Source organism: Festucalex cinctus, chromosome 1 (assembly GCF_051991245.1).
Source record: "Festucalex cinctus isolate MCC-2025b chromosome 1, RoL_Fcin_1.0, whole genome shotgun sequence".
NCBI lineage: Eukaryota > Metazoa > Chordata > Actinopteri > Syngnathiformes > Syngnathidae > Festucalex > Festucalex cinctus.
Genome location: NC_135411.1, coordinates 22,417,308 through 22,441,171, shown reverse-complemented (window position 1 = coordinate 22,441,171; position 23,864 = coordinate 22,417,308). Strand labels below are relative to the sequence as shown.

The window sequence follows — 23,864 nt, the reverse complement described above, 5'->3', positions numbered from 1 at the left end:
AATGCCCACCATTTTGTTTTTGAGACTACGGAACCACTGATGTTGAAGCCAAAACGAAGAATCGTGACCAAGTTTCTAACTCAATTTTAAAGTTTTAACGGTGACTCTTCAGCATGTTGGGGATGTTTCAGACACCTGGAAACAGTTTTAATTGGGGAAAAAAATGTCATGTTATGTCTCCTTTAACTATTGATGCAGAATGCAGTGAATTGTCTTTCCTCATGAATATTCGTACGCATATGCGAGCTCCCCTTACATGTTTCACAACTATGTTATCCTCCATAGGAGGCGTCTGTTCAACTGCCCACACGTTAAACATTCATAGCAGCACATTTGTCTGCTTTCCGCACTGCAGATTGAAACGAGTAATGAGAAAGCAGGGCCGCACGAAAATGAGGCACAAGTGCGGTATCTCGCATGTCAGGCCTTGCTTGTTACCAGTTTTTCCCCCGTCGAGATGTTTGGGGGTTGGCGGGGGAGGGCTATTGGGGGAGGCAAAGCTGGCCGACATTAGCGCGCCATTGCCATCCAGCGGCCCTCCCAGCGGGACAGTAGGACGAGGACGGGTCTATTTCAGCGGGGCTCTGATTAGAGCCATCGCCCTCGTCGCCACGCTCCGCTCGCATTGGTAATTGGAGCTGGCAGGAGGTTGGCATGCAAACCCTCCCCAGTGCCCACCCCTTCTCCTTGCTCTCCTTTTTACTTATTTCCTCCAACCACGCACCTGCCTTACGCTCACAGGTCACACCTCTTTGCCACAGTAGTTTAGGACTGCGTCATGCCTTTTTAATTGGACTAATTACCATATTAGGAGTGCCCCCCATCACCAAATGATAGTCTGTCAGTGCACCTCCACATCCGTACAGTCTTCACTATGAGCCAACTTTACATCACCCGCTTGCGTCACACTGTATGTTTCTATATCCACATGCATCGACTCACTTCTGATTATCTTTTGCATAATAAATTGCTCTCTGTGCTGCTTTGTTCGATCAATACCAATAACGCACACGCACACACACAAATGACATTTTGATTAGTTAGATGGTGCCTCCGAGTATTTATGTCAGCCACTTTTTTCAGACCAATACCAGTGCAGAACAGGTCAGATACTTCTTGTACTTTTTGATATGAACACAATGATGACAAAATGTGAACAAATACATGATGCACAATTGTTCACTGATGTGTCAGACTGCCGCAGTATAGTGCCAACTACCGCACTCAATATCAGATTTTTTTCCCCTTAACTCATTTCCTCCCAAAAACGTATAAATACGTTCTATTTTAAATATTACCATGCTCCCAAAGATGTATTTATGCATTTTGGCTTTGATGCAGCCTCTGAACTGAAGAGAATGCTTGAAGCAATGGTGTTTATTACAAAAACGGCCAGCAGATGGCAGCAGAGTATAAGAGATCAAAAAGCTCTTTTCCCCATAGTTTTAAACAGATTTGTAAATAATGATGAAATTTAACCATATTTTAATGCTAATTGATGCAAAATGGAAAAAGATAGAAACATATTTTTTTCCTAATGAAAGAAGAGGCTGTAATCTTTCTTTTGGTAGAGTCAATGTTTTTATAGCAATAGGACACAATATTCTATGGGCCTTGCAAAATCATTCAAAATCCAGTAAAATACCGAAAATGTCCTGGGAGTGAATGAGTTAAGTATCGGTCGGTGGTATTATCAGCCTCCACGAGGACACGATACTTTAAAATAAAGCTGGTATCGATACTTACTCACCCATCCGTAGGTTTTGCACCACCAGGGCTCCTCTAAATACAATCTTAGAGGGCCGCAAATATTTTTATTTTTAGTCAAAGGTCCATTTATTGAGTTTGCACAGGCTACATGCGTCACAAAATCCACCTTTCACAAAATTGCAAACTAAAATGCCTTCCATTTTGCCATAAATTGAAAAAAATAGTTGAATAAAACCAAAGATGACCCCTGTTATGCATCCAAAACAAGTCAGTTGTGGCTTAACAACTACTTTTCTTTTTAAATCAGGGTAAACTGAAAGAAGCAAAAGAAGAAGAAAACACGGAAGTCTGTGTTAGGGTTGCCTATTAAGATCAACAAAGATTTGCATTTTAAGTTGAGTTTTATCAAATCAAATCAAACTTTATTTATATAGCACCTTTCAGACATTCAAATGAGTTTTAAACAAAAGTTAGTAATTCAAGTAAGGCTTTAAAGGTTTCAAATTAGACGTTCAAGCTTGGGTTAGCATTTCAAAGTTGGGTTTTAAACAAGAATGGGGTTTCAAAATAGGATTCCAAGGTCTCAAGTCAGAGTTAGGGTTCCAAATTCAGTGGCAGGGGTTTACTTAAAAAACCTTGCTTATCTTGAGAAACATCAAGCCGCATGTTTGATTTGGTTCATTGGCTTCCCTCCAAGCGTTGCCTGTCTTCTCCAGCGTCCCAGGCAATGAAAGAGGATGCGAACAAAGACTCGTCTTTGTCTTGCTTGGAATGACAAGTTGGCAGGCAGACCAGCTGCAGGAGTTGGGAAACCAGGCAGGCCTCAAATCTTCCACAATAGCTTGTCAACTACTCATATGCAGACACTTTTTTTTCAACCAAATGAGTGGGATATGCAAATTGGTTGAGCTACTTGTAACAAAATGTGCATGATTTTGTAAGTGTTGTAATTGTGTAAATAGTGTAGCTTCATTCACACAAAGATCCTGCAAATGTGCCTAATTAAAGCTGTAAGAGTTTATCTGTGCGTTTGGCTTGTACACAGAACCAATTAAAAATCATTTCCATGGGAGACATCGTCACACGCAGCAAACTGGGGTTAGGGTTGTAAAGTAGGGTTTCGATTCAGTATTGCCATTACAAATTAGAGTTTTAGATTGGGTTCAATTCAGTGTTAGATTTTAAAATTAGGGTTTCAAGCCAGTGTTAGAGATTCAAAGGGGTTTCAAAGTAGGGTATCATAAGATAGACATGAGTTCCAGGTTACAAAAAGGGGTTCAAGCCCGTGTTTGGGATGTTCAAGTGGGGTTTGAAGCCTTCTTTTGGAGTTTCAAACTAGCGTTGTGGTTGCAAATTCGGGTTTCAAGACTCAAGAAAAAGGAGGGTTTCAAGCAAGAGTTGAGAGGTTAAATGAGGTTTGAAAATATGGTTTGAAGCCTGGATTAGGGTTTCAAATTACTTTGGGTGTCAAATTAGGGATTCCGGTCAGAGTTGGGTTTTTGAAAGTAGGACTTTAGACATGGTTAGTGTGGTTCATATTAGGGTTTCAAATCAGCTTTAGGGTTTGAAATTAGACTTTTCAATTTATGTTTCCATAACTATGTTAGGGTTTCAAGTTATGGTATCAAAATTGGGTTTCAAGCCTTGGCCGTATTTTCACATTATGATTGAAAGCCCACCTGCCTTAATGTGTTAAATTATGGTTTCCACGGTTAGGGTTTCAAATTAGTGTTTAAATCTTATAAGCCAGCGTTCAGGTTTTAACAGTGTAAAAAAAAATCACATGAAAAATTGAAACAAACCATGAAGCTCCTCTGGTTTAATGGAACTGAATTTCAGTGCAAAACACACACACACAGTGGATTTCACAGCTCACCTGCCAAGCAAAGGGGCTGAAAAAGCATCAGGTTCACGTATAAGCCTGATTTATTCCCTCCCCGTTTGCACTCTCCCGATATGACCGCACCGCCGGCTCATGTAATATCTCCGTTTGCATTTTTCACCGGCCGGAAACACTCTCCAATAATCGTAATCATAAATATTATATGGGCGGCGGTACAACATTGTTTGCTCTAAAATATCCCCTGTTGACGTTGAGAGCGAAAAGGGCTTAGCTGGCCAAAACGCTGCAGCATGAATACAAATATTTCCATGTGTAAAGCAGATGCCGGGGCGTAGGATGTTGGAATCATTTCAATGCCTGAGGAAATCTATCTTTGCCATTGTTATATATTAATATGTGCCTGACCAGTTATAAATAATAACCACACCCTTGCTCAATAGAATTGAACAGAATAACTCACTAATCCACAGAGTTAAGGAAGTCAGGTCAAAAATGTTCTTTACAATAATGTTCGACATGCCCCCACTAGTCTAAAGATGACATTCTGTTACTATTGTGTTTGTGGAATGTGAGTTAAGCAGCAAAATCCACCTGTTTTTATCAATCTCAGGGGGCGGCCATTTTGCCTTGTCGTACTGCCACTTGCTGTCGACTGAAAATGACAACACAGTGACTAAGGGAACGTCACATGACCAAACCCAGAAAACAGGCGAGCTGCCCCCTGAGATGGATTAAAAACAGGTGGATTTTCGTTTTAATTCATAATCCATAAATCTAATATTAATTAAAATACCACGTTGAGACTAATTGGGGGCGCGTAGGGCATATCGTCAAGAAAATGTTTGACTTAACTTCCTTCCCCGTTAAAGCCCCAACCCAACAGTGTTCTGAATTCATTGCAATCGATCCTCCCGTCACTTCAAATTCAAATCACCACCTTGCACAGCTAAATAAATAGTACTTCAAATAATCCACAAACTCAATGCCAAAAGGGACACACACACTCACATGCTACTAAGGACAACCTAGCCATATGAATGTTATCACTCCATCTCACATTTAGGCTTATCTCTGAAAAGCGCCTCTACATGATAATTGCTCCCATGCGGTGTAAATCCAAAGAAAGAGTGTCGAACAAATCAAAATAATCTACAAAGTTAATTCTCAAGGCAATCCACATGCACAAATGTGAGTGGGCACAACCTGTCGTCGACATCATTCATGAATGTGATCTTCTCTGCCTCTTGATGAAAGCACAATATTTTGTAATAGAAATAAACAGAACATGTCAAAATAATCTATTCGGTCAAAGCCAAAGTGCGCTCACTCGCACTCAGTTAATTATGCCTGGCATCCAATCTGACGTTGATGTGTCATAAAATCAATGTGATCTCTCCTAATGTCAGTTAATGAAAATCACCACCTTGCACAAGAGAAATAAACAAACCGACTCAAAAATAATCCACAAAGTCAAAAGCCCAAGGGGAACACACTGATTTTAAAGTGGGCACAAGCTAGATGCAATCCTTCCTCCTGCCAGTTATTGATATAACCTCCGCATTGCACAGTATAAATAAGCATAAGGGATCAAAAATAATCCACAAATTCGAAGCCAAGGTACACTCACTCGTGCACGTCCAGTCTAGATATATCATAAAATCAAATGTCATCACTCCCTGCCGGTCAATAAAAACCGCCAAAACAAAAATTAACAAAAAGTATGGGAGGCAGGGGCACGTGTGAATGGACAACTAACAAAGGTAAGAAAAGGTCAGAAAATCAAAAATATAGTCCAAATAATTGACAAAATCCACATATTATTGTTCACATCCAGGCAATCGTGATCACAACTCCTGCAACATATTCAGCCACCTTACCCCGGGTTTTCACTGGATGCGGTTGCGGTGCGGTTGCGGTGCGGTGCGTCTTGACTGCGTGCTCCGGACGGGTCAATTTTTTTGTCAATCCACACCGGCTCCGCACAGCTGCGGTCCGGCAGCTCCGTCGCCGCCCACTTCCCAACGTGTCTCGCGGGACCGCGCGCGCGCGATCTTGTGGCATTTCACAACGAGAGGTGGACTTCTTTTGATTTAACCTTTTCTTCTTCTTCTGCTATGAGATTCCATGCAGCATCCTTTTTTTGGTTGTCCGAGAGTCGGGTCAGTGCGGGTCCACTCTTTATTTCTGTCTTCCCCGTCCGGCTGCCGCTCAGTACGGCAAGCGAGACGGGCACAACAAGCAAACGCGAACATCAAACTCACAATACATTACAGTCCTTATAAAAAGGATGTGCCGTGTCATATATTATTTTGTGGTTTTCTACCTCCAATATAAACCTCTCCTCGTCCATGTTCGCTGGTGTCTAAACCGTGAATGAGCACATGGCCCGGCGGTGACGCCCACGTCACGTTTTGCTGAAAAACTTGCGAAATAGGAGCTGGCGAGTGTTTTATTCTGAAAGGTAACCGGAAATTTATTTTGAAACTGCCTCGGTCTTCCTGTCCCGCTCGATGTGTTTTGTGCTAGCTTGCCATTTGCCGGAGGCCTACCGCTGCGGCGTCCGGCAAAAATAGAAAATAGGTCTATCCTTGCGGAAGGCTTGCGGCACGCCGCAGGCCTTCCGCAGTCGACACGCAACGCACCCGCAAGCGGTGTAAACTGCACCATTCGAATGAATGGAATCTAATTGCTTGCGTCGCCGGACCGCACCGCAACCGCACCGCAAACGCATCCAGTGAAAACCCGGGGTTAGGCAGTCAAAATAAACAAAACAACTCGACATAATCCACAAATACAAGAAAGTTGGTGGTGTGTTCTGAAGAGATGCTTTTGTCGTAGTTTCTATGCCAATGTTGTTGTTTTTTTGTATTCTAAAGACCTCTTCACCCTGCACTGAATACCGCCTATGTTGTTGCGAGCCGGCATCCTTGAAGCTCTCAAAGCCACTGAGAGGCCTCTCAACTTAAACTTTTTTTTTTTCCTTCTGACTGGCTTCCTTAACAAAAATGCCTCTTACATGTTCATCTGCAGAGAACCAAATCCCTCACGGCTTCCCCACCATCGACATGGGCCCCCAGCTGAAAGTAGTGGAGCGGACCAGGACCGCCACCATGCTGTGCGCCGCCAGCGGAAACCCTGACCCGGAGATCACCTGGTTCAAGGACATGCTGCCTGTGGATATCAGCAGCAGCAACGGTCGCATCAGACAGCTCCACTCAGGTATGCTTTTACGTTAAAAACATCAAATTAAATTGTGTTTATTGATCAACGTAACTTGAGTGGCCCCTTGATTCATTTTCAAATCTCTGTTTTGATGTTTGTTTTGAGGGGAGGCAGGGGTGGATTATAAACATTTCCCCTTCAATACAATGTGTATGTGTATATTTTTTAACGTTTTTTTTTGTTTTGTTTTTTTGTTTTTTTTCAGTATTATTTTTTGTGCTCTGTATTTATTGCACTGGAAGAGAAAGTCACAGCATGTGGTTATTTTTTTGATTGTTCGCTGTTGAAGGCTAGACCTTGTATACATGCATTGTACATGGAATATATTAAGTTATTGTTATATGTGTTGGTTCAATTAAAATGCACACATATGCACATGTTTTGTCCATATTCAAAAAGGCGTTTTTGTCATACATCTTGTTAGGAAGTGTGTGGTCCAATGTGCTTGAACCCAAATACCCCGCTCCTAAGTAGCACTAATGAAAAATTATTTAAGTTGCCCATTCCTCTTATAGATCGAAATACTTGTCATGAAAAGCTACAAATGAATATCAGTAAATGAAATTGATGGAGCTTTTCCAAGGCCCAAAAATATTACTATTATGGATTAATTTTGTTAAAATAAATAAATGCATAAAATGGTCAGTTATTTAATCAAAATATTTATTTTTGTTATTTATGGGTTAATTTTGCAAAATAAAAAAAAAATATATATATTATTTTTAGATTAATTTACACATTTTTATTTAGAAAATAATACATTGATATGTGATTTTTAGATTATTTAAAGTGTGATCTAAATATTAGACAGAAACCAACCACTATTATTCCCGTTTTGCTTCCAAGAAATGATTAATCATGCATCAATCTCAGTTGGTTTCTAATGACCATATTTGCACAAATATTTGGTATTTATTTAATTGCAGAAGGAGCAGTGATTAAGAATTTTCCAATGATTTACCAATGTTGTCCGTAAAGGGATTGGCTGATATATTCTGACGGGATGATAAACATAGGTGAAACTATTACGTTTCATATTTCATATCGTCATTTCACTTGTAGCTCTACAATGCATTATGCATTTGAAATGATTGGGAAAATAACTTTTTTTTTTTCCATTCAACACGCCCTGTCGGTACTTCAGTAAGTGCACTGTATAAAGAAATGCAGTACAACAGTAAGTATTTATTTATCAGAAAATGACTTGAAAATATGACTTTTTAATACAGTACATGAAAATGGAACCAGTCCATGCCTGTAGTTAGTGGTGTACAGTTAAGTACATAATAAACATTGTGTACATGAAATAATTGAAGAAACACTTCTACAGTGGATAGCCTGTGTTTAAAATCAGTCAGTAGCTCCACTTTTTTCTCACAAATAAAGGCACAAACATGCTAACAGAAGCCAAGGTTAGAAACTATTGTCATATCATATGTTACTGCAATTATTCTTGCAAGAAAACTTTTAATTGGTTTTCTTTCAGTAGTGAGACAGTGAGCGGGTGCCTGGAAACACGCTGATATGCCCTCGGACTTAACAGCTCTTTTATCCACCCCCTTTCCCATTACTACGACCCACAATTTTCCAGACATCTGCTGACGCATCAGGATTTACCTGCTATCCATACGACTAGACGTGTAACAAAAATGAAACACAAAGACAAGTGATGCGTGAGCTTTGTGTCTGTTTATTAACAGAATGTACTGTCTGGAAGCTGCGTGTTTGGCTGCACACAGCACGGTGTGCTTTATCACGTTGCTTCTAATCTGTTTATTCCTTATCTGCGGCCTGCCAGAAAGCCATGTGTTTTATTTGTTTTTTTGTTTTCTTCTCTCCTACTGATGATTAAGTGGATTACTAACTAAATCTCTCAACCCCTGTTTGCCTCAAAATGACTCCCACCTAGGTGGTACGCCAATTAGAGGTAAGGATGATGATTTCAAAATTAAAGCAAAACAAATGTGTACCATTACATCTCATGCAAACAGCCCCTTTGCATCAGCCACCCCACCATACCCAACGTCACCACCACTCCAGGTTCATCGACGCCTCGTTCACGTTTCCCCTTTGTCTGGCGAGCACATGGTCTGTCCGCTGTGGTTGCACATTAACACACAATGTTCACCAGCCTTGTCTTCTAAATGTTCCAAGGTGCTACCTTGTTTGGTTTGCTAGCCAAAGGCTAAGCTGCACTGTATTTTTTTATTTTATTTTATTTTTTTGTGGAGTAGCTCGTGAGTAACATTTCCTCACACTTGGCATATTGGGTAATGTTCTATGTGGGAACTTGGTAGACGTCAGTACTTTTCTGAAAATATAAGAATTAAAATGCATGTATTTTATTTTTTTTTATTTTTATTTTTTTTTAGCTATCCACGACCCATCAAAATGGGTCCCTGACCCACTTTTGGGTCCCGTCCCACCATTGTTCTTCAACTGACACCATCACTCAACACACAGGGGTAGATTCACAAAAAATGTGCTGCGTCCGCTAATAGCGCAAAATATTGCACTACAACTGCACCCGCAGTCTGCGTCCAGTTACCCATTTATTCACTCAGGCTATTGCTCTTAATCATATACCGGGGCAAACACGCCCACAAATTCTGACAGCTGGGAGCAAATTTGCGCCTGATTTACTACACATGGCAATGCATTTGCGCCAAGAACATGGTAGTATAGTAACACAGTTGCGAGAAAGATGACGTTATCAGAAAGCGAGGTTGGACCGAGCAGTGCGGAAGCGTTTTCCTCATTTAGCGCCATTAAGCTGTACAGAGCAGAGAGGACGATAATGACTCATTCATTCATAAAGTACAAATTATTGGTGAGATCATTTATTAAAAATTGATGTTCAGAGGTTGATGTATGCATACAGTATGCATCTGGCACGTAAAAATGATCGTAAAAGAAAGGCCCCCACCTATGCCGATCAGCCCGGGTTACGTCATAAAAAAAACAAAAAAAAACAAAACAACAACATAGAAAAAGGTCCCCCCCCCTCTCTTTCTCTCCTCTCTGCGTGATCAGCCAGAGAGGGTCGTGCACCATGCCATGCACTGCTGTCATGATCCCGGGATTGAGGATGTGGCAGGTTTATACATGCTTTCCATAAACGTTATTTGCGTCACGCAAACTCCGTGTGGCTATTTGCGCTAGCGTTAGTGAATTAGACGCTGTATATCAATGAGTCTCATTTGCATTGGGGTGGGCATATTTTGCGTCAAATGTATGCAAATTACCGAATTTACATACGCGCAAATAGCACCGGTGCACCGTGGCGCAATCTGGTTGGCAGCGCACTTAGTGACGGATTTCCCCATCTGCGCGTTTAGTGAATTAGGCGCTCCCGGATTGCTCCATATTTACCGGTTAGAGCTGCGCAAAGGCTACGCAAACCTTTAGTGAATCTACCCCACAGTTGCCAGTCACGATTTTCGAAGGCATATACGAGCTAGCAGGCATTTAACTTGGGCAATGTTGCCCTAAATGTTGATTTTGAGCCGACCATGTCACAACCTCGTGACACTAGGACAAAGTGGTGAGGAGTTGCATTTTAAAATGAAGGTCGGTTGTAGTTGCCACTACATGTCTTGAAATGTAAATTGACGCTGCATTAGCAAACACGCCATGCAGCGAGCTTCCCCACTCACACACACCTTGCGAAGACTGTTGATGTAAACGCCAAGGTAAATACTATTAACTGTTTGTCTCAACACTGCTAATTTGATTCCTTCAACAAGTCAGCAAGTTGACCTTGCTGAAGATACACTCTAAAGCATGGGTTCTCAAACTCTTTTGTACAGGACTCCTTTGCAGTAGAAGCATTTTTCTAAGGGCCTACCTGCTTCTTTTAACTCCAATTTGAGAAACGATATTTTCAATTTGATTCTGACTTGACCTGATTCCACTTCCATAACATCTACAACAGGTATTTGAAATGTTCTTTTTAATTAGACCATATGTCTCAAAACTCAGGTCCACGAGGCCTGCATGTTTTCGATGTTAACCTCTTCCAACACACTTGATTCAAATGGTTAAATCAGCAGCAGGCTCCTGCGGAGCCCGATAACGATCCTGATCAATCCATTCAGGTGTGTTGGGGGAGGGAAACATCGAAAATATGCAGGACTGTGGCCCTTGAGGGCCGGAGTTTGAGACTCATGTATTTGACAAAACTAAATTACAGATATTGTCACACATCCAGTCTAGGTTTCAGGTTGCAAGAGAGATACATAGACTGGAAGAGTTACAGAAAGACATCGAATGGGACGTCCTTGGAAAGATTTGTTACGAATTAATCAAATATCTGTAGTGAGAAGTTCCCATATGTAGATTTTGTTTAAATGTTATATATTCCAAATCACTTGTTGGATCACTAAGTTACACAGTCCTCAGGAGCCCCCAGAGCCCAGTTTGAGAACCACTGCTCTAAAGAGTTGGAAATAACCAGACTGGAGGGTGGGCGGGGGTTAAGTGTCGCAGGTCTGACAACTTAAGCGCCCTCGTTCCCGCAGGCGGCCTGCGCTATTTCCTCTCCCCAACGCGAGATTGACAGTTTGGTGACAGCGTCATTAGTATGCCGGCGCATGTCAGCACTGAGTCGCACGGCGGCAAGTTCGCCACCTCGGAATAGAGGATGCGCTGTCGTGAGATCTGAGCGCACCACTTCCTCGTACCCGAGATGCCTCACCTTGGTAGTCAGTTTGCCGGGTGGTGAGCCTTGTTTGTCGCATCCATCTCATGCTGCTTGGTGTGGGGAAAAAAATAACTTGTATGTCGACACATCATCTTACGCCGACTGTTCTGTCTTTTTTCCCAAGTGCGCGGCTGGCTGGCTGACTTTCATGCTAGTTCCGTGCTGTTTGGGAGATGTCATATTTGTTCTTGTCACAAACGCGTGTTCCACGCCCTGAAAGTTTTTACATGTATGTTGTCAGTCATAAGAGGCAGGTAAGTTTGCTGTTGTTTGTCAAACTGCCATTTGGGAGGACCCGATAGCCCCTTTCATGCTACCTTTTCAGAGACGTAACAGTCGAGCTAGCGTTCATTCGCCCGTGCCTTTTAGATGACGGTGACAAATGCTTTCCACGCAAACGAGTGTGAGCAGTGAGTCTCAGGTGTTAAACTTCAACCACAACTATTTTCACGACCATAAGGCGCACCGTATTCCTGGGAGCAGGCATGGTAAAACATACGCTAGCTTAAAACATGTGCTAGCATGCTTTCACATTCGCTAGCATGCATGCTAGAGTATGTTTTTTAAAAAGGAAGCGGAGCAAAACTCGGTTGTAATTTATCGAAGTATTTAACAATGTAAACAGTGAGTTCAGTTGTACTTGAAGTATTTAACAATGCTCTCATGTTACTTTTGATTAATTCTCATCCACAAATCCCTCAAAGCCCTCATCTTCTGTATCTGAAACAAACAGCTGGGCAGGTTTTCCATCAAACATGGCAGGTTCCCTCTCGTCATTGTAGAATTGTCACGTCAGTCTCGTAACTGTGCGGCTCCTCAGAAATGACACCGGCTTTTGCGAAAGCTCGAACATTTGCCCAAGCATGCACAATTTATTTACTAATTGCGGCCTGACTTACCCTTAAAAAGTAAAAGCACCAAGACATCCATCTTAATACAGGAAATACGGCCCTGGTTGAGGACTGGCAGGCATAAGAACCCGAAAGACTCAACTGAAAGATCATCTTTCAGTTCTTTCGGGTTCTCATCATGCCTGCCGGTCCTCAACGAGGACCGCATTTCCTGTATATAAGCAACGTGTAGGCGTAAATGCTCCCACACGCAGTCAGTCAAGCGGAGCGCTTACTGAAGTCGCACACATGTACAGTTTTGGAAGTCGGTTCACACATAAAGTGCACCTCATTATTAGGCGCAGTCTCGATTTCATGAGACTTTTGGGTGAGCCTTATAGTTGTGAAAATATGGTATCTTTCCGCATTGGTTAATTTGGTCACTCAGATACTTAGAGGTGTTGAAACAGGGACAATTGAAATTTAATATATATGCATTTATGACATACTGGTAGTGAGTATCAGTATCAGGACATCAACAATTGCTTGTAACGCAAAGGGAATGTGGGCAGTGACTCTCGGGTGTTAGATGTAACAGTGCTCGCAATTTCCTGCTATACCATTACTCGTTCTATTTCTGTTACTCTACACGCTCATGTTCTAAGATGGCTACGTCAGCAGGGTGTTAAATGATCGCTATACCCTTACACCTTCTACGTGTAGATAATTTGATACGGGGCAATGCAAGTGTGTGAAACAACCACCATTGTTTTCCACACAAGGCGGGCATGGGCGTGAGTGAGTCACGAGTGTTAACTTCACATGCTGGTCGCTACTTTCCATCACCTCTGTTACGCTTCCGATGCTACAGCAGACAGCACAAATTTGCGACTCGACTTCACCCGCCTCATCCCGCATTAGTACCTTACACACAGGACAGCAATCCAGGAAAAGCTGGCTTCCATGTCCAGTGTGAATTGGGCTCATGGTTGTACTGTATGTAAATGGTGTGTCCGAATGACCACAGCATGTCTCTTAGGCTTTGGTGCTTTTAAAAAAGAATATATATATATATATATATATATATATATATATATATATATATATATATATATATATATATATATATATATATATATATATATATTATCCTCATAGCCACTGGCAAAAGCTATAATCGAAGCCATATGGCCACCCAAGCAACCAAAAAAAGACCATTAAATATGGTAGACCTACCATAAAGAGCATTAAACACATACATATAAATTGATTATGGCTTTAACAACTGTAATGCTCGTCATAGTAATACATTAATGAATGGATTTTGGAGTCACCAATTTAGGCATCTAGGGATGGATCTATTTGACTGAATTTTCTGCGGGGGCGGAGTGTACACGCTTCCTTGTTATTTTTGATTCATTTAAAAATGACAGATGTTTAATACATTTCTCCCCCAAAAAAGTTTGGCAGTTTGACACAACAGAACAATCTTTGTTTTGTGTGTGTGTTTCTGGTTTAAAAAAAAAAAAAAAAAAAAAAAAAAAAAAGAAAGATATACTGTAATTAACATTAATTAATTTTAATTCATTACTGAAATAATTAATTAAGTTGAAATAATTTGTTTGAGCCAAAATGTGGCAAGAAAACCAACTTTACAGTGTTTTTAAGTTTAACATTAACTTTTGAAATCTTTCCTGTCGTCTGCAAAGCAAATATCTTTCAATATTTATTTGGCGATACACCCTTTTTATTGGTCAGTGGCAAAATGCTTTGCTACCACTAGCATCAGCAGTCCAGCTCTTGTAGTTGTAAGTGAGTGAACAGTGCCTGTGCAGGTTGCAGCCAAGTAGTTTAACTGCTTTTCAATTCCCCACATTTGAAATTATACACAACAGTTTAGTAATCGACTGTCACGCCCACCCCTAGTTTGTTTGCTTCTTTCAATAAATTAATTAAAGTATTATGGATGCTAACATCAACAAAAGACAGCCCTGAGAGACGCATATATGCAGTACCTGATGATTAATTTCATTTGGTCGCTTTATTACCGCCATTGGGCAAACGCTAATTATTTAACCTCATCTAAACGCTGTGGAAGCGCATCCATTTTTTGGCCGACTCGGTTGTTGCTGAGCTTTTATGCCATGTTACATTTGCCGCTCAATTCTTTCATCTTCCTTTCCGTCCTGCAGGTGCTCTTCAAATTGAGAACAGCGAGGAGTCCGACCAGGGCAAATACGAATGCATCGCCACCAACAGTGCCGGCACGCGTTACTCGGCTCCCGCCAACCTCTACGTACGAGGTAAAGTCAACCCCCTGCCTCCAACTCACTTTTCATCTATCTTGGTGTCTAACCTGACTATATTTATCCCGCTATTTCTGTCTTTGTGGTTGGTTCATTCATTTCTATCAACTAACCCCCACCTCCAGGTGCCGCGGCCCCCATGCAAACAGCTGCATTAAAAACTGAATTTCCGCACAGAAAGGACACACCGAGGCCCTGTCTCAAATGTCTTATTTTGACTGCATTGCGAGGCTCTCCGAGCACGATTGGCGGGTTTTTGTTTTGGTGCCTCCGTGAGCGGACTAATGCAGGGCAAGCTAAGGGCAACCCTGCAGCCCTGCTGCAGTAGGAAGGGAAAAAAAAGACAACAAAGCCTCTCGAAAAACAAGGTGGTGAAGTAGAGAGAGTAGTGTGCAGGTCAGCCCCAATGGAAAACACCAGCATGTCTGATGTACATGAAACGGCATAGCAGCTCCAGTTGTTAGTATGCAGCGAGAGAGGGATGAAGGGAAAGTGTTGAGGCCAAAGAAGACACCCACACTTTTAACATTTCACAACTTTGTACCAAGCAAATATTGAAATAGCCACGAGTACATGTATTCGCGGTGTCCTAGTTGCAAATGAGCACCCTAAGCCGTTAAAAAAAAAGAAGAAAAAAAGTGCAGCGTGTGGATTTCAATTCAGCCAGCATCCAAGAGTTGACTCTGCGTGTGTTTTGTGATTTCCTTGGCTTTTTATGACGTGAGGGGTGTAAATGACACAATTGATGACATTTAGAAAAGAAAAACACAAACTGCTGCAATAAATTCTCCAATGAAGGAAGGATTACCAAATAAACATTTGTGGAGACAGTTGGAAAAAAAAACATTTAATAAACTAGAACAGTAATTGTCTTCTTGATTAAATATTTGTTATTGTACTAATACATACCTTGCATCCTCTAATGGAAATATGAATACAAATTACTGCACGCATGCACCTTTTAGAAATTAGCTTTTTTTTTTTTTTTATTCATTGAACCAGTCTTGTGTTCTCATTTCCATTTGACTTGATAAGAAACTCGTGATATTGACCCAGTTTTGTGAAGATTTGTTCTATAGTCATTTTCAGATTTTTAAATTGGTTTAAAATACAGAAAATTAACAGAATTTTTTTATTATTATTTATTTATTTATTGTTATTATTTGGACATAATGAGGTTTCCGCCCAACAGAGACAATTGAAAAAAAAAAAAACCTCATGTTTTAATTCTTATTTTTACTCGTAACTTTTTTTTTTTAATATAAGCTACAGTCCATTTTATTATAAGAATATGCGACAGGACAATTAAAAAAAAAAAAAAAAAAAAAACTGAAAATGTCAACTTGGGCCGGACTTTTGACACTTTCATGAGTGAGGCCAAATTAGGAAAGTGATTTATTGCGTTAGTTAACTCGTTCAATCCCAAAAACGTGTGAAACCGTTTTCTTAATACTTTGTCCTTCTCTCACAAAAATGTATTTTGTTTTGTTTTGTTAATGCAAGAGCTTTCAGAAGGCTTTGACAGCTTCTGACATGAAGAGGTGGCTTAAAGCAATGGTAGGTATTGAAAAAAAAAATGGCCAGCAGGTGGCAGCAGAGTATAAGAGATAAGCCAGGGCCATGTAGCAACAAGCTCTTTTTGTCGGTGTTTTAAACCAGGAATGTGAATATTGGTGAAACTTAGCTAGATTCTAATGCTAATTGCTGCAAAATTGAAACAGATACAAATATACTTTTTCTTCCTGGTGAATGAAGAGATTCTAGTCTTTGTTTTGGTAGGTCCATGTTTTTTTTAGCAATAGAACACAATAATCTGTGGGCCTTGCAAAATCAGTCAAAATCCAGTAAAACAGCGAAGTGGGTTGCTTCAGTGAAAATGGCTGGGAGTGAATGAGTTAACATGCATACATCATATGTGAGAAAGATTTTACTTAAAATGTCGTCTGTACAATTAATCAAGTAAAGCCATCAAGAGTTCTAAATGGCGTGTGAGAAAAGCGAAACTGCGTCAACAAAATATCTGCCCAGTGAGGGACTTAGTACATTATCTTTTCAAGGGCAACAGCACCAACAAAATTGCTAGATGGAACACCGCAAGCTCCGACAGGTTTTGCTCTTAAATCTTAACTCAAATGTGGGGGGGGGAGTGCGAGTGGGGAGCGCTAAGAAGAGGATGTCGGTCTCGTCTATTAATCAACTGTCACAGGTGCAGACTCGGCCTTTGCCTCTTCTCGCAGGTAATTACAGTGATTTTGTGGCGTGGCGCCAGCATAGCCCACCCTTCTGGCTCCGGTAGGTCTCTACTCACCACCCAGGTAGCTGTCAACCCCCTTTTTACCCCCACCCGCCAAGCCCCACACAGACGTACAGATAGAAATCAAACGGAGCGTGACCTTTTAAAAAGTGTAGTTGTCTGTGATGGCAAAAAAGGGCTTGTTTTCGCTCCGTCTTTGCTACCACGGCGATGGTGAGCGTCAAACCCCACGGGCTCTGCTGTCGGTGTGCTTTGATTGGGTCCAAAACATGAACGACACCAGTCTCATCTGTACTTTGTGTCGTTTTATCCAGCACACCAAAGGGGAGATTTAGGGGATTAGCGTATCTAGCCTCCAAACTGTAAACATTACTAGCTTTTGAATGTAAAATGGAGTGTTTGTAGAGTTTAAAAGTGTAGCAACAGACAGTATCTCAGTAGTGGTAGAGCTGGAATGTGCCAGATATAAAAACTTTTTCACCCCCAGAGAAGATAATAGCGAAAATCAATCCATTCCTACTAATTGTAGAACTGATTATTGCATGGATCAGTTGGACACAATTTTATTTTCTGTTTAAGTGCAGGACTTCATACTAACATTTTTTTTAAACTAGGTGCACATTGGCCCTTAACCTGACATTTTTGGCGCATAAACTGTAAATCAACTGAGTAAATACTCACATTTCCCACTCATTTTCACTATATTACCGATATATTGATGAAGTGCGGAGCAGAAGTTTGTCGGCAACACAAATATTCATTAAAAATCTTTTCTTTTCTTTTCTTTTTTTTAAAAGTAAACAATTTTGGTCGCACATACGCGAGTAAATGAAAAATGGAATTGCATTGTCTCACATTTTAGGGACAAATTGCCACCATTTAGGGGCAGTGTGGAGCACTGAAGTATATTATAAAACTATTTTCACAATTACTGTTTATTAGTTATTGTTTCAATTAAGCAATATAACACCAGAGAATTTGATATTGTACTTATTAAACCTTTTGGAACTGATTTAGTTGCTGGTTCGATCATTGTTCTCCTAAGTAAAAGCAGATGTAAACAAAAGATAATAAGTCTGCTTTCATGAAGGACTAGAGAAAACAGAGATTACTGTTGAGAAACTGAAATCAGAGGACAATTTAGACTATTTATTGATTAAAATTGTTCAGTCAATTTGATAACCGAAAAAAAAGCCATAGAAAAAGCAAAACACACTTAAAGAATCCTTTAGCTGGATATTGGAGGTGATTGAATTTAGAGTTTCGGTCTTAATTCTGATCAACATTAATAGCATATTATTGAAATTAGCATTAATAGGTATGAAAATGTAGTCCTTGCTTTGAATTTATGAAATCATATCGCCAACTCGTGGACTAATGTTGAAACTTAAAATTAAAGGCTTACGTACATAGTTATCAAATATCTATAAGCGATGTGCGCGTTAAGTTTGTGCATGCGTGGGGGAAAAAAACGAGGCTACCAACTTCCCTATCAATTTGAATCGCGGAGATTAGAGTGGTGACAATCTTTGCCTAACTGTACACTATAAAGCTTGCGAGTCAACGATGTCAGTTAACCACATGCTATGCGTGTTAATAAAAAATAGCAACTTTCCAGCCGTTGAAACGTTTCTATCAGAGCTGATTCCATTGGATCCAATTCATTTTCAATGACCGTTTGGTAGTTTCGCCTACCCACAATGCACCACGCCGCTACCCATAATGCACCTTGAATTACCCATAATTCACCTTGATTTCGAGATGCGCACATCGCTTATACTACAGTGGCTCGCCCTTGTGAAAGAAATTCAAGGTTGTGAAATGTTGCTGCATGCTTTGAATGGGGGGTAAGTAGTGCCATCTGGTGGACTAATCAAAAATGTAAATTTTACATTATACAACGTTACAGTATACATTACTTGTGACACACATTTATCATTTTAGTAGTGAGGCATCCGTGCAGGAACTGTGTTATGAAATGTTGCTGCATGCTTTGAATGGGGGGAAAATAGTGCCATCTGGTGGACAAATCAAAAATGTAAATCTTACATTATACAACGTTATAGTATACATTAATTCTGACACACATTTATCATTTTAGTAGTAAGGGCATCCTTGCAGGAAATGTGTTATAAAAATGTTGCTGCATGCTTTGAATGGGGGGAAAGTAGTGCCATCTGGTGGACTAATCAAAAATGTAAATTTTACATTATACAACGTTATAGTATACATTACTTGTGACACACATTTATCATTTTAGTAGTGAGGCATCCGTGCAGGAACTGTGTTATGAAATGTTGCTGCATGCTTTGAATGGGGGGAAAATAGTGCCATCTGGTGGACTAATCAAAAATTTAAATCTTACATTATACAACGTTATAGTATACATTAATTGTGACACACATTTATCATTTTAGTAGTGAGGCGTCCTTGCAGGAAATGTGTTGTGAAATGTTGCTGCATGCTTTGAATGGAGGGAAAGTAGTGCCATCTGGTGGACAAATCAAAAATGTAAAAATTACATTATACAACGTTATAGTATACATTAATTGTGACACACATTTATCATTTTAGTAGTGAGGCGTTCTTGCAGGAAATGTGTTGTGAAATGTTGCTGCATGCTTTGAATGGGGGGAAAGAAGTGCCAACTGGTGGAATAATAATAAAAAAAAAAAAATGTTTTACATACATACCCTTATCCAGCGTCCTGCAACATCAGTTGCAAGGCACCCTCACAGAACATAGTAAATGGTGTGAAATGTTGCTGCATGCTTTGAAAAGGATAAAGTAGTGCCATCTGCTTTATGTTAAGGAAAATCTCTTTTTGTGTAGCTTTGCCTTTTTAGGCTCTGTTCATTCATTTCAGGCAAAATAGCTTGAATATAAAATAGAGGAATGGTGCAAAAAAAATCTGTCTTGGACGTCTACACACGTTTTCACTCACCATCACTCGACAAACATAACCTGATCCTGTTCCCGCAGTGCAGCCGCCACCCCTTGTCTTGACATTTTATAGCTGCTGCGGAATGATGTCTTCATGTTTCAGCATGAGGGCGGGATGGAGGAAGAGGGGGGGGGGGGGGGGGGTCTTGTTTTGCTCCCTGTCCTTGCACACCTCTGTCCATTACGAGCCTTCCGTAGGTGTTGCAGGTGCGGACTGGAAAAAGGAGGACTTGATCAGCGTGGGCGGAATGGCAAGCGTCCTCATTTATCATGCGCTTTGTCCGGCGCGGAATAGCTTCTGTCTGCAGCTGGCCCTTTTCATATCTCCGTGTGACACGTCCATACGTCACGTGGATAAAGTGCCGCACTCTCGCTTTGTATTTCTTTTGACTGAAATGTCTTCAATCTGTCGGGAAGGACAACATTTTTATATGTCCATTTGAAAAGATGAGACCCTGAAAAACATTCCGGCTGCTTCAAATGTTTAGTCATTGCAATGAATGATATGAAAATACACCCAAGGAAATTAACGTAAACGTTATGACAAGATTTTAGTTACAAGCATTTCAAGTCAAAAGGATCATATTGACTGAAACTTCACCCCGAACCAAAAGTTTATTGTATTTATTGAAAATGCAGCTTCCTGGATGTGTACCTACTGTGAGTGCCTGAATTCTTGCATTATTCAAAACCAAACAGCCCATACAGGGGGAGGTCATAAAAGCCGAGCCTTTTCCTCGCCTCTGTACATTAGCATCTGTGCTGTGTTACTTGTTCTCCATAATACTGTTGTCTTTCACCTGTGTGTTGTCTTGCTCTCCACTCTTCATTTCCATTGCTCACCTCCATCCAAATCACTTCATCCGTGCACAGATCAACGCGAAGGTTGGTTGACTTTGACTTTTACACCCCGCCACCCACCTTTTTTAATTTGACACAGAGGAACCCCAGAAATTCATTTCCCGCAATTGGGAATCTCCCATCTCTTAATTTCCTTGTTTTTGTATAATCCTCCTCTCCTTGCATGCTGTCCAATGTCACTCCCTTACAAAACAGGTTCTGTCAACGATGCCAAACCACACAAGGTGCTTTTGTGCAGTTTGCTAAAGGCATTATTAGATCTGTGTTGTATTGTTCTTCCTTAGCCTCCATTCCTGTCTGTTAGCTCATCATGTGTGATGGATTGCATCGTTGTTCCACCAACCGGTTGCTCAGGTGTTCTGGCAATGACACTGAACAACAGCAAAGGCACCAGGTCTTATTGACATGCTGTTTTTTGCTCCCTAAAAACATATCAAAACATCCAAGAGTTGACAAATGATTCAATAGTGAGACACTGCCAACCCAGCCAGCGTTTAAGAATGAACTGGCACCACGCTGACAGTCGGGCTGATCGGCCGTCATCATGCGTGGAATCATCAGGGAACTTCGCTGACGCGGCCAGTTTGCACGTCCCGATGGATTGGATTGACGGAACACATTCTGCAATCCTCAGGCGCTTTAAAAAGGCCGTTAAATTTATAGATAGCCAGGGCTGAGTGGAGACAGGGCTTTATTTTGTGGTTTTGATAGAGTCCCGTCGCCCGCCTAGACGAGCGGCTTTCGTCGGCGTTAGAGACTAGGCGGGGGAATCGATAACAATTACCTGCCCTCCAGTCGTTTAGTTCCGCAGCACCTCTCCAAACTTAACCGCACGCCATGAATTATTCACGGCATTAAGTGTTCAAAATACGCAGGGCCCATTGACTGTCTCCTCTTAGCGCTGTTAAGTCTGCGCTATCATGACAGAATAACAGACACTTGGAGCGTAATGGTCTTGCATTAGGCCCACTTCTCTCCGGGCCTTATTCGCCAGCGCGTGTTGTGCAAACTCTCTTCGTGTTCAGTGAATGGGAGTGACACCAGTGGTCACAGGGCGACCAGTAGCCAAGAACCGGCTCCTCATATATTAGTCATCCCGCAAATCACTTGCCCAGGCGTTAAGATGCGAAAATCGGACCGAGGCACTCCTTCGTCTTCCTCCTCCTCACTCCCAGCGTACTTGTGAATCCTTCCTCCTATCTTTCCGCAGCTCCCATGCATGCCTTGCTTGAGAATGTCACCCTTGTCATGTTCCCAGACTAGCAAACATTTCTTGATCTTTCCAAATCCTCGCATGTCTAAATCTGCTTCATACCAAGAAAATTTCGTTTGTAATCCTTTACCAACCCCTTTAGTTTTTTTTTTGTTTCTGAATTGGTTTTATTTGAAAACTGACTCTGTTTTGGGTATTTCCACGAGACATGATATGCCAGCATGATTTATATATGAAAAAAAAAGCATACACGCCGATGGATTAGTTCCAGTTAGTGTTATTGTTAGGGCTAGGGTTTGCCTAACCATATGGGTTAGGGGTGTGAATTGCCTAGTACCTGACGATTCGATTCGTATCACCATTCACAGGTCACGATTCGATTCGATACCGATTAATCCCGATACGAATTTATAAGTCGATTGTTGCGATTTTTTTTCATTCAAATTTAGAAAATACTAATCAGTAAGCTTGTAGAGTGTAAGATTTATATGGAAATGTATTATTTATTTATCTGAAATTTCAGTCTTATAGAGGTTGTAATCTGTTTCATGTTTGAACAGCATTAAAATAAAATATTAAGGCTTAATGTTCCGTTCATATAACATTCTTCCATGCTCAAGGTGTGAATCCTAACCCGAAGTCAGACGTTTTGTTGAATATTTTTCCATTAAAAATGGAAGTTTAAAAATCGATTCACACACACACACACAAAAAAAAAAAAAAAAAAAAAAAGGCAATGATGATAAGACGTTGAATCGGTAAGACTATCGAATGAACAATTCTGAGCTCTTTAAAAAAAAAAAAAAAAAAAAACGATTTTTTTTTAATTGAATCGATTCGAGAATCGCGATATATCGCCGAATCGATTTTTTTTTAACACCCCTAATATGGGTCATGGTTGGGTTTGGTTTGGGGGACTGTAATTAAGTACTGTAAATTAAGTGTGGGGTTATGCGTAATTGTTGGGATTAGTTTTACTTATTGCTGGTGTAAGGGGTGATGTTAGCGTCATAATTCTATGAGGAAGGGTTAGATATTGGTCGTGGTTAGGGGTTGGCATGAAAGGTCAGGGTTGGGATCAGGGTTTTTCTTATACCTTGTGGGTAAGGGTTGGGAATGGATTAGGGAGGCAGTTTGGGGTTAGGATTGTCATTATGGATAAAGGTCTGAATTAGGGTATGGTTTTAGAACAGGGGTGTCAAATGTATGGCCCGCGGGCCGGATCTGGCCCACTAAGGGGGTTCTGGCCCGTGGGATGGTTTTTGTAAAGTAAAAAAATGAATAATGCCAAACCAATTAATCAGCCAGCCAAATCAAAATATATAAATTTGTAATTTCACAAGTGCATTAAGCAATGCAATTTGTACACGGGATTGCCCTGGGTGTTATTATTTTACACAAAACTTAGTTATGGTTTATTAAAAAAAAATAGACCAACATAAATCAAACATAAACATGCTAAATATGACACACATTCAACTACTGGTAACACAAACACATATGACAAGGATTAACGGCCTTATAACTTGATTAACTGCGCATTCTGAAAACAATATATAGGCAAAACAGGTAGATGTAACACACCTGGAAGTTGGAACTCATACGAGCAAATTGTTGTGTGTTCCATTTGCATTTTTTTTTTTTAACAATAAATTACAGTTGAGCCCCACTATTTAGGGCTGGCCTGCAAATAACAAAAATCTGTGTATGATTTATGCCAATTGTTTTTAAGTTATATCGTCCAGCCCACTTGGTAATACACACCCCTGCTTTAGATAACTGTTATTTTTGCAGGTTAGCCAAAAGGTAGCACAATACAGCATATTCCCCACAAATGTGGGCCTTGATTGAAAATACAAACAAATTTGTTGAAGACCATGTGAAAAAAAGAGAAAATACCAATACAAGTCTTGGGAGCAAATCTGCATTTTAGGTGATAAAATTTCGCCACGGGTAATAATTATCAAGAATTGAAGTGAA

The 23,864-nt window shown here is 40.6% G+C and overlaps 2 protein-coding genes across 16 annotated transcripts in view; one reads left to right on the top strand and one right to left on the bottom strand.

Annotated features, from left to right (window-relative positions):
• LOC144020339 (ras-related protein Rab-8A-like) overlaps window positions 1-23,864 on the bottom strand; it is a 316,622-nt gene that overhangs the window by 89,461 nt on the left and 203,297 nt on the right. The gene's annotated exons all lie outside the window — the stretch shown is intronic.
• The window catches only part of ptprfb (protein tyrosine phosphatase receptor type Fb), a 273,163-nt gene that overhangs the window by 151,658 nt on the left and 97,641 nt on the right, over window positions 1-23,864 (top strand). For 9 of the 15 annotated variants that reach the window (XM_077523638.1, XM_077523685.1, XM_077523605.1 and 6 more), the window contains exons 5-7: window positions 6,584-6,772; window positions 8,685-8,702; window positions 14,500-14,610. In XM_077523638.1, coding sequence (XP_077379764.1) covers window positions 6,584-6,772; window positions 8,685-8,702; window positions 14,500-14,610 — 318 coding nt within the window. The remainder of the gene's footprint in view (window positions 1-6,583; window positions 6,773-8,684; window positions 8,703-14,499; window positions 14,611-23,864) is intronic. The other 6 variants (XM_077523628.1, XM_077523666.1, XM_077523597.1 and 3 more) reach the window with 1 other exon arrangement.